At 58.0% G+C, this 15,442-nt stretch overlaps 1 protein-coding gene across 5 annotated transcripts in view; it reads left to right on the top strand.

Moving 5' to 3' along the window:
- The window catches only part of AFAP1 (actin filament associated protein 1), a 136,715-nt gene extending 125,536 nt beyond the window's left edge, over positions 1-11,179 (top strand). For all 5 annotated transcript variants that reach the window (XM_044267850.1, XM_044267846.1, XM_044267851.1 and 2 more), the window contains 4 exons: positions 1,639-1,803; positions 3,390-3,580; positions 5,536-5,697; positions 6,995-11,179. In XM_044267850.1, coding sequence (XP_044123785.1) covers positions 1,639-1,803; positions 3,390-3,580; positions 5,536-5,697; positions 6,995-7,021 — 545 coding nt within the window. In that variant the 3' untranslated portion in view covers positions 7,022-11,179. The remainder of the gene's footprint in view (positions 1-1,638; positions 1,804-3,389; positions 3,581-5,535; positions 5,698-6,994) is intronic.
- Positions 11,180-15,442: the final 4,263 nt, after the last annotated feature.

Below are 15,442 nucleotides of genomic sequence, written 5' to 3'. Positions count from 1 at the left end.
CATTTAAAATTTCCGTGCTGTGCACTTGGGGAGGGGGTAGCTGGTCCCCGAAATTCTGCCACGTGGAACCCGACCCTCATGGGTTCTCCTCTCAACAACTTTCCTCCCCGTGCCTGTGCTCATTGCATTTCCTAGGTGATTTATCCCTTTATTTTAGGATACCTTCTGTAGGGACTCTTTATTAATTTTGGTGACATCTAATGGTGACAAAAGAGAAAAATAATTGCGTTCTGTGTTTTTGCTGAATTCAGCCAGTTGCACGGTAGACCGGATGGGCTTTCCGGCATGGGGAACAAAGATGTGGCTGGTTACACCCCACTCCTGCTTTAGCGCTGAGGCTCTGGGAGTTACACTGTGGCCCAGGGTCATGGCCACCTCCCTGGCCCCTGCCTCCACTGGGGACTCTCACCCCATGCTCCTGCCCAGAAGTCACTGCATGTCCCGTGGGGCTGCAGACACGCAAGCCAATGAAAACATTGTGGTGGGGTGTGCTGTGGGGTGTGAAGCCTGGGGGGGGTGATGCACAGGAGGCCCCCCCGGGGGAAATCAGGTGTGGGAGGCAAGCAGAAGGGCAGAAATCAGTGACCCTAAATCACGCCTGTGACATCATCCTGTCCTCATAGGCTTTTTCCAGAGAGGGTCCTTCTAGCTTAATTCTTATCAAAGGCCAGTGTGATTAGAGGAGAAGAGGTTGGGGTGGGGATTTTAAGGTGACATTAAGTACTAGGGTGACACTGGCCAACTCTCAGAGGGGTTTCCCGAAGATTGGTTTCTTCCTCCTTCTCCACTCACTCCTTTTATTTTTTTTTTTAAGATTTTATTTATTTATCTGACAGAGATCACAAGTAGTCAGAAAGGCAGGCAGAGAGAGGGGGGGAAGCAGGCTCCCTGCTGAGCAGAGAGCCTGACTCGGGGCTCGATCCCAGGACCCTAGGATCATGACTTGAGCCGAAGGCAGAGGCTCAACCCACTGAGCCACCCAGGCGCCCCATCACTCCTACTATTTAATGAGCCCTGGCATCCTGCCCATCTTGTGCTTGTCCCAAGTGCTTTGTAAATATTAAGTGGACCCTCAAAATGGCCCTGAGAGTGGCCACTTCACAGATGGGGGAACTGAGGCACGGAGAGGCGAGGGGCCTCGCTGCGGGGCTCTAACCCAGCCAGTCAGGCCCAGACGCTGCTCTGCGTGGACTCCCCAGCTCTCCGTTCCTCGCTCGCTCACTCAGCAGATGCCCGCGTGCTCGCTCCAGGCTGGGCACCAACCGCGGCTCTGGGGACAGAGCTGCCATCGGGTCGGCCAGAGCCAGACAGCGCGGGCACTGGGCTCAGGGGTGGCCGTCTTATGGAAACATTCTGGAAAAGAACAGAAATACGCAAACCCAAGAGGTGACCCTCGATGCTGATGGCGGGGTGCTCATCCCAGCCTTACGCCTCCTCCCATTCTTGCCTACGCCGGGAAATGGAAACTACTCACCGTTCTGCTCCATCCAAACTGGCCCCATTCTTTCTCTTACCGAACTAGCAATAGAACCGGATGAGAGTTTCTTTCCTGCATTGGCCGATTTTAAACAGGCTTTATGATCCACCCTGTTAGGTGGTTAAACCTAGTATTCTTTTGCTGCCTTTTCTCCCCCTAAGATGCTGACCAGTACAAATATGGCAAGAACCGGGTCGAAGCCGATGCCAAGCGGTTGCAGAGCAAAGAGGAGGAGCTGCTGAAGCGGAAGGAGACCCTGCGGAACCGGCTGGCCCAGCTCCGGAAAGAGAGGCGGGACCTGCGGGCCGCCATCGAAGTGAACGCTGGTACGGGACGAGGGGCACGATTCCGGGCGGCCTGGGCACCTCCCTGGGTTGCGCCTCCTCTTCCTCCCATTCTGCCCACGGGCTCTCACCTTAGGAAGACCGCACCTCCCCGTGCGGTGCTGCCTGTCATTGGGAAGCCTCGTGGGGAAGCCTACGGCGATGGGGTTGGCAGGAAGGGGACCTTGGGACAGGCTGGAGGAGGCCGGTGGTGCTGGGGGCTGTTGCAGCCTCGGGTGCTGGCCACAGAGATGCTCAGGAGTTTCATGTCCTGTGTCTGATGAAGCAGCTGGTGGTGGGGTGGGGAGTGGTTGTTGGCAAGAGGACAGTCCACAGGGACGGGTAAGATTCAGGAACCCAGTAAGAGGTCTCTAGGGACAGACGAGGCCAACCATGCCCGAGAAGGGACAGTGTGTCTGAATTCTTGGAAGGGAACAGGATGATAGGCTGGGTTAGCAGAGACACTCTCAAAGGGCAAGTCAGAGCGACGGCAGCTGACGGAGAGCTGAGTCAGGACCAGACGGGCGTCTCCAGCGGGAGCTGGGAATGAGGTTCCCGGTTCTGGGGATGGACCTGTTTAACGTAGTCGCCTCAGCTCGAGACTGGCTCTTATCCTGGGCAAGACCCACTCTTCAGGCTTGGGTGAGGCAGGCCTTGGAGGGGTGCAGGGGATCGGGAAGGAGACATTGGTGCACCTGCGCCTGAACAGTCCGTCGGCACTTCTGGACTTTGTGCCTCAGTGACCGTTATGACAGGAAGTGCTTTTGGAGTTTCGAGTCTGGGAGGTCGGGTACAGGCTGAACAGGTGGGCGATAACGCCTAGGAGGAACAGGGGATGTGACATCCGGCCACCTGTGGGGGGACCGAACGCCGAGTCAGAGACCCTGGGAGGAGCTTCCAGGCCATCAAGACAGGAGGATTTCTTGCTTCTGCTGTCCCAAGTCTGCAGGATAGTGAAGACACAGAGAGGTTAGACCAGCTCCCGTGCCGCGAGCATTAGAGGCCGGGGCTGTGCACAGAAGTCAGGGGACCCTCTGGCACGCATTATCCTGCATGTGCAGTGGATACGTGACCTGCCTCCGTGTGTCACTGACACTGACACACATTTCAACAAAAGCAATTCAGTGAGTGTGTGTGGAGCCTCGAGGGGCAAAGCTTTATCGTAGTCGCCCCCACAGGCAAGAGAGAGGACTCGGGAAGAACGGGTGGAACCAGTTCTTCTCCCTGGCTATGGGAAAATAGCCAGACTTTCCAAGTCCGCGGCGCCCCTGCAGGCCATCTGTTGGAGTCCGTGTGTTCAGGTGAGCACACTGTGGCTCGGGCCTAGAGTTCTGTCTGGGTTCTCTGAGACTCGAGGGCTCCAGCTTCCAGGTCGGTCTCCCAGCTGCGGGAGAGCGGAGTGGTCAGGAAGGGCCTCGGCTCTTTGAAAGCACAGCTGGACTTGAGTTTTGTAGAAAGGGCCCAGGTCAGGGCCTCTTGAGCCAGAGAGTTCCATCGGGTCCTGTGCGGGGTTACCTGTGACCTCCGTCCACGGAGCACCCCCCGCCCCCGCCGGTGGCTGCAGCAACCGTGCATCTGTGGGGTTTCAGGCAGGAAGACCCAGCTGGTTCTGGAGGACAAGCTGAGGCGGCTGGAGGAGGAGTGTAAGCAGAAGGAGGCCGAGCGAGTCAACCTGGAGCTGGAGCTCACGGAGGTCACGGAGAGCCTGAAGAAGGCCCTGGCTGGCGGGGTCACCCTGGGGCTGGCCATCGAGCCCAGGTCGGGGACATCGAGCCCGCAGGTAAGGTCTGCGCCCCCCCAGTGGACACACCACCGCGGGTCGGCCTTAGACGTACGTGTTCCCGGCCGTGTGCCCAGTGCTTCTCTCCGCGGGAGGATGGTGGGCACTCAAGCCCCCTTCCCCTCCCTCCTCCAGACCGCTGATCAAAGGCACGGCCTCTGATCTCTTTGGAACCGTGGCCTAATTCGATTCCAGTACATCAGCTGAAGACGTTAATCCCATGTAGCTGGGTGGATTGAGGCATGTCTCTCAGCTCGGGAGTCCTGCCGGGTGCCGGGAAACAGGGCCCCCACCTCCAATCTCACAGGACGAATGGAACTCACTTTCCAATACGCATGATCCCCTTCAGGGACTTACCCTTCGCTCTTGTTGGACCAACAGTCACTGAGAATTTACTGCTGTCCTTTTCTCGTGACAGTGCCATTGGGTCCCTGAGGCCTGGGGAGTCACGGGTCACCGCTTCTATCTTACAAACCAGGAAGCGGAGGCCCAGAGTAGTGATGTGAAGCCGCCCGATTACTCAAGGCCAGCCAGGCAGCCCTGGACACAGGCTCTGTCTCCAGGGGCCCCAGCTCTCCGTCCCCGCCTCCCTGAAATCCCACCACCGCCTTAAGCCTGTCCCTCTCTGAAACTCCAGCCCCTCCTCCCTCTCCACTGGCCCCCCCTCAATGTTATAGAGTTGGCCCTCGCCTGGCAGAGTGGGTTCTAGCAACAAGAACCAGACACCAGGACCCCAGAACCCCCCGCCACGTACCACTTCCTTTAGCTGCAGTGTGTAGGAAAGAAGTCTCAGGGCTCAGGGCTTGGGGTCACCTCCCTTCTCGAGGCCTCACTTGGTCATCTGCAAAATGGGGATAACAGCTGCATCTGGGACAGCTCAGGGCACAGCACCTGGCCGGACAGTGTGGGCTCATCATGTGGCGGTTAGCTCATTCATTCATTCAATGAATTAGGAAGACATACCCAGCCCATGCACCTGTGGGGTGCTGACCACTGTCCCAAACACAGGGACCGCCGTGGAGCCTGTGTTCTGGCAAGGGAGGAATCCCACTGGGAGATCGAGGTGCAGGGAGGGTGGGTGTCCTGGGAGCTGGCATGCACGGGCGAGCACCACCCTCCCCGGCAGCATCCCAGCATCCTGCTTGAACAGGACAGGGCACAGTGAAGGCAGCTGTAACTGGAGGGGGCGTCCTGCTGGAGGCACACGGGCTTGTGGATCCCATGGACCCTGGCCGCCTGTAGGGGTGGCCGCCTACCCCCCTTGGGGTCTCTTCTGCCGCGTCCCAGGCTCTCCTCCCCACTCCCTTCCTTCAGAGCCCTTACCCATTCTCTGGGCTCTGGCCCCACCCCATCCCCCTGCAGCTCCCCTCCTACCTTTTGCCCCTCCCCTTCCAAATTAAACTTTTGGAAACAGAAGTCTGTTCCCACGATGTCCTGTTCACCTGCTCTCTCCACCACTCACTGAACCTGCTTTCCTTTTATGTTGCCTCCAAACCACAAATCCCCCACCTCACCCCTGCCTCCAAATTCCAGGTATCTCTCCACGCTGGCTACTTTCTTGATGCGTGACCTTACACCCCCCCAGGAGTCCCCTCTCTCTAGGGTGACCCCCATCACCCATTGGGGGTCCCCTCTTTCCAGTGGTGCTCCATATTTCCCCCAGGGGTCCCCATCTTGGCCCTACTTGTCGGGTCTTCTCTTTTGGCCCAAATAGCCAACTTGTCCTTCCGAAGGCTCAAGATGAGTCTGTCTGCACCTCCCCACCTAGACCGGGGGTGCCTGGCGGCTTCCTCTTGGGTCATATGCTGCATAGCAATGACAGAGGTGGGGGGAGTGTGGTCCGGGGGCTCCTCCAGGCAGACCCCACTCGCTGCCAGTGCGCTTTCCTGAGTGCTGGGACATACAGCGGGCCTGGTGACCACGCCTCATGTGGGGTCTTCTGTCTGCATGGACAGTCTCCAGTTTTTAGGCATCGCACTCTGGAGAGCTCGCCCATGTCTAGCTGTGAGACCAGCGACGCCGAGGGCCCCATGCCGGTGAACAGTGCGGCCGTGTTGAGGAAGAGCCAGCCGGCAGGCAGCTCCCCCTGCCGGGGACATGTGTTGCGGAAGGCAAAGGTGAGCTCGTCCTCCTGCAGGGGGGACACCTGCCATGAGGGGTGCCTGCCACCTTGGGAGAGATGTGGGTGGGGTGGGGGGAGACACCGTGTCCTCACTGTCTCCCGAGTCCCCACAGGGAGCCCCCTTTTCAAAAGTGAAAAGCCCAGAACCTCATGTTGGGGGCATACAATGAGCCCCCCGGGACTACTGTGGTCTCCAGTCCCTACAAGGGACCGGCCCTGAGAAGCTTGGATGCTGAACTTAGAGCTCTCAGAAAACTTAAAGACCATTTGTAGGTTATCAAAGCAAACAGTTCTTGACGGTAGTCACTACAAGTATGTCATTCAGAAAAACCATGCCTGGAAGAATTACATTAGTTCAGTGGAGGAATTGAATTTGCTCTGATGGGTGTGAAGGCAGGCGGCCTCCCTCCGTGGCCTCCAGGCCTTGCACTGCTATCGTGGCGTTGGTCCCAGGGCCACGTCAGGACCTGGGCCAAACTGGCTAGAAGTCCATGGCTTTCACAGAGGTGGCCTGTGGCATGGAGGAATGCGGGTGGTACCCCCGGGGCGTGCTCTCAGGGTGGCCCTGGCGGCCATGGCTGTAGACGTGTCTGTGACCTTGTGTCCTCCCCAGCGAGTGTCCAAAGCTGTGGGTACCACCAAGTCTAGGGAAGGAAGAGCTACTGCAGGTTTCTGTTCCCTTTCTCAGCAGGTGTGGAGTATTCTGGGTCCATGCCTGTGCCTGTAGGTGCGGGGGGCGGGGGGGGCGGGGGTCTCAGGAGGGAGCTGTCCGGGGCCATCCCCCTGACCATTTGCAGATGACAAGTGCAGGAAATGGTCTGGTTTATGTGGTCTCTTGACTGTCGGGTCAGACCTGTGAGGGCACTACTGCAGCCTGTGCGTGAGCCATGAGTCCCGCAGGTGCTCAGCAGTCACTGGATTGGGGACTGCAGCTCCTGCCGCTTCCCCAGGATAAACGTGGGGTCTCGGTGGGTCAGTGCGCAGCAACGCTGAAGCCGGCGACACACCTGGAGGGACCAAGGCGTCCCTGCTTATGGGGCCAGCAACCATGCACACAGCTTCAGGGAGGGACTCCGGAGAACAGTGACAAGGGACTTGAAGCCAGGGTCAGGGGTGGGGCTTGGCCTCTGGGCCCCGGGAAAACACTCCCCTCCTTGATCTAACTCCCGGCTCAACGGTGATTCCCGAACTCTTGAGCAGCCACCAAACGGGTTTCCGCACCATCCACGGCCACAGGCCTGTCTCATGGCGCCTTGCCGCTTTGACCCGTACCCTTCCTCTCGCCACACCAGGAATGGGAGCTGAAGAATGGGACGTAGAGGGACGGCTGGATGCCTCGCTCGCAGGTGCTGTCCCGCCGCCGCAGGAAGCCCCGCCTGCGTGGCCACCGCTCCGGACGCCAGGGCCAGTGGCCGAGCCCCCATGCCACCAGCTCCCAGACCCGCCCGCGCGTCCTCTCCTACTGTACTTGTCTCTGTAAAGAAATTCACCTGTGACACCGGGGTCTCCACCTCTCTCTGTTGAAGAGCAGAAAGGGAGGTAGAGGAGTCCCGGGGCCGATGGGAAGCTGCGTCTTTTTACCGAGCTCAGCGGGTGCTCTCCCCATGTGCCCCGCACTCGGACTGCAGGTGGCTCCGCGGACGCCCCTCGCGGGGGAGCAGTGCGTCCTCCTTGTGTCTCGGCGTCCCCTCCCCACGTGCCCGACCCGTCCCCCACGTCACTTGAGGCGGGTGCGTGGGAAACCCATGCTGTGAAGCGTCTGTTATCTTTTAACTGTCTCTTCTCTGGACAAATGCTTTTGTCGCCACGATGCGAAAAGCTGCCATTCTTTTTAAACTTTTTAAAAATGTCTCTTTTTATCATGTGTTGCACTTAGCTCTAAGGGATTTTCAGAGGTTCTGTAGCCTATTTTATTAATTATTTGTACTGCTTTTGAAAGGCGGCGGAGCGTCTCTGCTGCTTCACTGATGTGTGTCCCCACCCTCCGTCCCCAGTGTCCCTGACCCCATGTGCCCCTCAGAGCCTACAGGCAACACGCAGAACCCCGAGCAGCCTCCCTAGATGGTGGTGGGACTTCATTTCCCCAAGAGGGAAGCAGGTTCTGGAAGTCACTGGGCCATAGAATCGTGGCATCTCGAGTAGAACGACAGCTTCCAGTCCCTCCCCCGGCCGTTGCCCCCCCCACCTGCAAACCCAAGCCCAGAGCGTGGTTGCCCCTGGGTGGCTCCCAGGCCTGAGGGCCAAGGCCAGGTCTCTGCACCTGTGTAGCCTGAGACCCACCCAACTCTGCTGGGCCTCCAGAGAGACCCTCTCAGGGATCCTCAGTTCCAGGGACGGGCAGAGTCAGTCACGCTGGGGTCCCTCTACAGATGGATTCAGGGGCACACATGGGTGCTTTCTGCTGAGAGCAAGCCTCGCATCCATACCAACCTTAGGGATAGAAGGCAAGAAACGGTCTCCATGTTTTCCCCTACACCCCCGGCACACCTCCAGCGTCCCTCCAGGGCTTGGCCACACTCACGCAGACCTTCCTTCTGCATGGAGTCAGGCGAGCACAGGGCCCTCATGGCCCCGTGAGATTTTGGCTGGAGAGCAAGTGAGCGGCCTCCTGGGCAGGAGACAGTTTCCAACAGGGAGCGGGGGCTGCTGTGGAGCTCAGAGGAGATGCGGGCCCCCTCCTGTCTGAGCACCCCCAAGAAATCGAGGGAGGATGTCCCCCAAAGCCTCCGGGTCCATCTTCCCAGCACTGTTGGGAGGAACCCTGTCCTGTTTGTCTGCATGGGAAGCTGGGCCGCCCTGCACTCTACAAAGCTGATTTTCTGTAAAACGAAAAGGTTTTATCCCCCGTAGACTTTTGCTGCCTTCCAGTCAAAGAAGGGTTTCTCAAACTAAGGCTCTTGGGCCTCCCTGCTTGTCAGCCAACTCAGTCCAAGCCGCTGACAGTTTCCAACCGTCAGGAGGAAAAAGCGTGAGCTGCCCGTGCCCCTGCCAGGGAGACCCTAGGCAGCACAGGGACCCCACCCCCTGGGTTTGCCTGAGGACACAGCCCGTCGAAGTGGGAGCCGGGATTTGGACCCTGGGCTCAGACTCCGGCGTGTGCATTCCGTGTCTGCAGAACCCAGGTTTCACACTCCCTTTCCTCACCATCAGCCCTGTAAAGAGGACGGCAAGCTTAGACGGATCCTGCTGGTTCCCTGGAGCCATTGGCAGCAGGTCACACAGAGGCCAAGGCCGCGGCAGCTCCCATGGGCTCCTGCCATATTGCGTGTTCCCCCAGTGTCTTTACGTTTGATCAGAAAGTTAGGTGAAGGGATTTGCTTCCAAATAAGTTATTTATTTGTATATGTTCAATAAATAGAGTTTTTAATTTATATCTGTACATACTAGACACACATGAGATGTCTTGTCAGGATTTAGGCGGTGAGGTCATGTTAGGGCCCTCCCCGAGTCCCTGGCCGGCGGCCACCAGATGAGGCACGGAGCAGGCTGGCCACGGGAGGCTTGCCCCTCCGGGAGAAGTCCCGTTCCCTTCGAGGTGTCACCTGTTCACCGAGCGCTGCCCAGACCGTGACAGGATCCTGACCCAAAGTGGAGAAGCGCGGCAGCTTGTGCCCATGGGGCCACCTCTGGGGTTCACAGCGGCTCCCTGCCCCCACCCCCCGCAGCCCCACCGTCAGCCTTGGGGCTCGGCCCCCGGCTCTGTTTTGGTCAGGTGTCTTCAGCCTTTAAATCCCCTCCAGTTTTGTGTGTTTATAACTCACTGACCTTTTGCACAGAAACAAAATGGTGGTTGTGGGCGCACTGTGTCACCTGTGACGTAGGATGGGTGGGAATGGTCACTTTTCCCCTCTTTGGAGTCAGTGGGGGAAGGGGCAATTCCCTCTGTGGAAGTCAGAGCAGTTAGCCCCGCCCTCACCGGGCTTCCGGATGGTTCCACGGCCTGGTACCCAGTGCGGGTCTGGGGAAGGGTCCAGATGGGCGTGGATCTTTCTGGAATCTTCTCTGAGTGCCCGTGCATAGCCGTGGCATAAAGCTGTCCTGTCATCCGTTCGCATACCTCCGCGTTGCCAAACCTCACCGTCATCCTCGTTCCCTTCAACTGTCTGAGATCCAGAAACCCCAAGCCACTCAGGTTGGAGATGTGCCACCTTCTGCAAAGTCAGTGTGTGCTTTCAGCCCCGAGGGCTGCCCCCAGAAAGGAGACCCAGCCCCATTTTCACAGCGGCAACAACCGCGAACGCATGTGCAGGTTTGCACGGGGACAGGCGTGAGTCTGGGGACTGCAGAGGGACGCAGCCTTATAGCAGGCGGTGGGTGCCCTGGGTTCTCTGGCCCAGCTGTGCGACAGGACCTCCGGAGGGTGGCCAGTGAGGTGGGTGCCCAGAGTGGGGCCTCTGGTGCCAGAAAAGACCCCTGCAGCCAGCCCCAGGGCCCCTTCAAGGCGGCCTCTCCCAGGGGAAGGCTGTCATCTCCACCACCCCACCCCCCACCCCACCCACCTGGCTCTCTCAGATGTTAAACTGTTGCCTTCCTCATTTTGTCTTTTTCTAAAATAAATTTTTAACGGGAAATTTTTCAAATCTGTGGCTTCATGTTAAAGAGAGTAATTCCTTATTTTGTTCCTGTTGTCACTGCTGGTTCTTCACCATCCCCATAACGGGCTGGGTCCACACTGTGAATACCTGAAGGTGAACTTCACCTTGTGTCCCTTGGCGGGCACAGCCTCTCCCGCCAGCACCCTCTGCAGGAAGCTCGTCTCCCTCGAGGCCAGCGCTACAGGGGCGCCCAAACTTCATCTGGCCCCTCTTCCTGGAGCAGTGCCGGGATCAGTGCTGGGAACAGGGAGGGAACAGCGCCGGCTGCCTCCCTCCCGCCGCTGGCAAGTATCACTGGGTGTCCCTGGTTTTGGCCAGGGAAGGCGTTTCCAACATGGGATCATCAGATCGCGATTCTTAGGGACCAAAGGTGTTTTTAATAAGATAATCTTTCTATTTGATTTTCTAATAAGAAAGGAAATAGTGACTTTAAATTCTAACACCAACTTTTAAATCATAGATATTTAGCATTCACTGACCACGGCTTTAAGTTGTAAAATGATTTCATATGAAGATTGTAATTATTTCCTTACTGTATTTTTTAAAAACTAAAGTCGTATTTAAAATTCTCTTTGAACGAAACCAGCAAGAAACAGCAAAGATTTTTTTTTAATTAAATATGTTAGCGGTGCCCGTTTCAAAGGACTGTAAATATGTTTTCACTGTGTTTATCAACGTATTTAATTCATCAAGGACTTTTATCAAAGGAAACTTCCAACGGAAATACCAGTTGTCAGGCCGTCTGCTCCATGTTGTAGTCCCCTCCCCTGAATTTTCTGCTTTACTAACGGATTTTTCTACTGTTGGAAGGGGTGTAGCCCACAGACTGGCGCCCTCCGGCGTGCCTCGTTGGTGTGTTATCAATAAAGCTTTATGCTTCCAGCTGGCCTCCGAGTCTTGCTTCCGCCGGCCTCACCCTCTGCCGGGTGGAGGCACAGGATTGATGGACACCTGTGGGGGGGGGGCGTAGGTAAGAAGGAGCAGGTGAGGGTGAAGGTGGGGGCTGTGCTTTGTTTCTTATGAGCAAGGATGTTCTTTCCCCAAAGAGCTTCAGCTACTGTGCTTTCCGGTGGTTTTTAGTCCACAGATCAAAATATACAACGTAGAAACCTTTGTGTCCCCGCTGAGGGCCAGGCTCCAGGCCAGGTGCTGGAGACAGAGTGAATCAGATGGCCCCTGCCTCTTGGGAGCTCCTTCTCCCAAACAGCCAACTCAGTGCCTCCTGGGGGCATAGGTCTGCGTGCAGACACCCGTGCGCCCCCCTCCCACCCCCAGGAAGATGCAGCCACCCTCTGGATAGGTGGGTGGGGCGTGTAGGAGGGGGGTCCTGGAGATTGGTCATGGTGATTGAGCAGGAGTTCAGCAGGGAGCTGGACAAGGGAAAGATGTTGCCTAGGGGGCAACAGGAGGAGCGGGGTGGGGGGGGGGGTGGACCAGGGAGGCAGCCAGCAGCCACGTGAGGCACACTGGCGGTGGGGGGCAGGGAGAGGTGGAAGGTGAGTCTAGACAGCGGCAGAGGTCAGATGGGAGGATCCAAGCCTCCCCCCTGTGAGTGGGATGGCCTGATCTCTGGTTTGGGGAAGGCCCTTGCTGGCTGGGACCAGAATGACTCACAATGACGGTTGTGGCAGGCCCATGGGGCCACACTTGCCAGGATTGGGGGGCAGGGAGGGCCAGAAAGACAGAAAGGCTGCCTGCAGATGAACACACCCAGTCTAAGGCAACTGAGCACCCCACCCCCACCCCAGGTGGCTGGCTCTTCCCCCAGAGCTCTCCTTGGCCCGGCCCAAGGAACTGGGCTGGACTGTATCCGGCAGAACACACGGTGGAGTGGCCCTTGGCAAGGGCTGCACAGGTAGAGAGACCAGTGTGGGCCCGCTGGACCGCAGTCTGCAGGACACCCTGGTCAATGAGGGGGAAAGGCCAGGTCTGTCCCAGGGCCAGGGATCTGTGGGAGACTGAGTGCTCCCCCCCCAGACCTACCTTCCAGTCTCTAGGGCTAGATGGCCCCGTGGGACCCCACAACCCAAATTCTATCTCCCTTGTGGTGTGAGATGGACCTGGGCACATCATGGATGGTGAAGGGCCCCTTTCGGTTCCAGTGGGAGGCAGGAGGGGGGCCCTCTCCATCCATCTTAGAAGAAGGGGGTTCTCAGCGCACCCTGTGCACTTGGAGGTACAAAACCAGGGACAGAGTCTTCCAGGCCCCAGCCTTTGCTATTCAGCGTGGGCAGTCTGTCTTGCCCTCCCCCCCGGGAAGGCAGTCTGTCTTGCCCTCCCCCCCGGGAAGCCTTCTGGGGGGAGTGTTAACTGATGCTCCTCCCTGGGTGGGTCCCGCACCCTGGTCACATCCTGGGGCGCTGCTGAAGGAAAAGGAGGTGCCTCTTATTTCTTTTCAGACTTGGCTAGAAGAGGCCAGAACTCCTGTCTTGGCTCTTCAAAACCACAGAGATGACTTGGGGACATTCATCACACGTGTTATGGTTTTTGTGGGCAGGCGACACAAAGCCTCCGCAGTGTAAATCAGGAGCTTCCTTACTGGGAAGCAGGGAGAACATTAGCTGACCTGTGTGATCCGGAAATGTTAGGATGGAGGCTTCGTCAATTCCATGATGCTGCTAAAATGGCCATCTTTTCGTACAAAGGGACCAGTTAGTGGAGAAGTGGGGTGGGGAGCACAGGAGGGAGGCCGTCCCCAGGGCAGCAGGTCTAGTACACCCACCTCGTGACCTGGGGGACTAGTGCCAGCTGGTCCTGACCCCCAAGGTGGCCGGCCTATCCCGGAGCTCTCTGCAGGGGTGGCCAGCCTCAGCCCTAGACAGACAGACTGCCCTCCCAGGGAAGCCGGTTCCTACAGATGGGGAAGGGCTTGCCCACCAGCATGCCTGCACACGCAAACCAACCATTCTGGAACCCACCCCCAACCATCTCCAGTGGGGGCCCCCACACTCTGGGCCACCTTCCCTAGTTCCCGCAGGGCCAGGTGCCAGACACCCTGGATCAGCCCCTCGGGCCCGGAGCCCCCCTGAAATTCTTCCCTCTAGCCAGTCCTCAGCCTGTTTGCCCTGCCCACCTGCTCCTTCCCATGAACCTGCAACAGAGGCTTCCGTTCACACTTTCCCATCACTGACCCCTCTTCCACATGGCCCACATGTGGCATGGCGTGGCCGTCCTCTTGAGAACTGAGTACAACAGGCTTAGCTGATCTGTGGCAGTCCTCTCCTGATCTGAAGCCTTTCCATTCCTAGTCACAACAAAGCCTACATTTTAAGACATCCCAGTCCTAGGGGATTGGCAGGGACCCCAAAGTCTCTGGTTGGCATACTGGAGCGTTTTCTGACTTCTGACCCCCACGGAGTAGGAGGGGAGACCCCACTGGCTGGCCTGCTCTCAGAAGTCAGTAGGTGAGGCCTGGAAATCACAGGCATGCTAGGCCCCTGGCAGGTGCTCTACAGTGTCCCTCCTACCCCCACTGGGGGGCCCCTGGGCACCTCCTCCAGACCACTCCCCTCCAGCCCTCCTCCCCTTCCTGTCCCGTCCCAGAGCACTCCACAAGCGGCCATAAGATGAGGAAATGTCCCTACCAGTGGCTGCGCCTCCCCTTTGTCCCTTCCCTTTCTCATTGATGAAGAATCTGCATCCCCAGAACAATTTGGGGATCCCTAGGTCTCAGGGTGCCACCTAGGTGGGTGCCCTGCCTGCTCCCTCCTGCCAACCCACCCCCCCACCCCCACCCCCGTGCTGCTGCCACACACAATATGCATGCGCCTTCCTGTCCCCTCCTTCTGGATGCATCCTCCAGGAAGGGGGGGGGGGTAATGTCCAATGCCCTTGAGCCTTTATGCTCTTGTTTTTAAACACGTTCCATGTTTCTTGATGCTGGGAGCCCCAGGCTGCCTTGAGAAGCAGTCCCAAAGCACCAGTGTGACAACAGCAGGCCAGCGGTGACCAAGTCCGCCACACTGGCCCCGGGCTTGCTGCGCGCCGGGCGCTGAGCCCATGCTTTTCCACAGTAGCCCGACTGTCTGCCTCGCGTGCACCAAGGACAGGCCGCTGGTCCATGTGCTCTCCAGCGGCACCCCCCAGGGCATCAATGGAGCACAATCGCCCCTCACTGTGGGATGTCTTTTCCGCAAAATAGACGCTCTTTTCGCTCAACTAATCCTTCATTCATTTCTCCATTTTTTGAATGCCCACTGTGGGGGGTGGAGGCGGGTGTAGACACACGAGGAAGAAGCAGTCAGAACCCTCACCTCGCTGCAGCCACCGGGTATCGGGGTGGATGTGAAGCAATAACCCCACTAATACATGTGCAACCAGGAACTGTGGGAGCTGTGAGGAATGATGCCGCCTTCTGGTTGCAGCGTGCTAGGACCGTGGAACCATGTTCCGTGAGGAAACCCGAGGCCAGGACTTAGGTGGATGACTCCCCATCCCCCATCATCCTGAACCCACAGTGTCCAGCAGACTCTCCCTTCACTGGCGACATAGAAGAGGGTTGCTGGTGCAGGGAACATTCTGGAAACTTGTGTGGTGGCTGCTTTTCGTAGGTGGGAGCTGAGAATACGGCTGTCAGCACAGAGCTTAGGTCCCCGAATTCCATGGGGATGTGGGACCCCAGGCTGCAGAGTCTGGATGGCAGCTGGCACCCTCCAGAGACCCATTGGCCTGGCGCATTTTGTGGGAAGCCAGTTTCAGCCGTGGTCGTGGGGGTTGAGCCCACAGGGGTATGCAGCACTGATTGCAGCATCCCCAGGACTGGAATAGGAATAGGGGACCGCCCCTGAAGTCACAGCTCCGCCCCCAACAAATCAAGCATACTCCAGGCCTGGTGGGTACAGTGATGGGGCGGCTACATCCCTAGCATAATTAGGACCCTTCCCAGTTCCTAGACCTGGACGAGTCACCATCCTAGAGCCCCTGGTACCCTGCGGTGCTGCATCCCCTCAAGGCCCAGTGCTGACCCGAATCCATAATGCATATTTCCTCCTAAGCTGCCCCAAACATACATGCAGCAGAGATGTGCACCAGGGAGAGGAAAACCCTCGCTCCAGAGCTTCCACCCAAGGCAGATTCCCAGGGACCCCGGGGCCAGCTCCCAGTAAAGTCCTCTCGAGGATGAGCAGCAGGCGGTCAGCACCCCAC

The sequence above is a fragment of the Neovison vison genome, chromosome 11 (genome assembly GCF_020171115.1).
Source record: "Neovison vison isolate M4711 chromosome 11, ASM_NN_V1, whole genome shotgun sequence".
Lineage (NCBI taxonomy): Eukaryota > Metazoa > Chordata > Mammalia > Carnivora > Mustelidae > Neogale > Neogale vison.
This window is presented reverse-complemented; position numbering and strand designations above follow the sequence as displayed.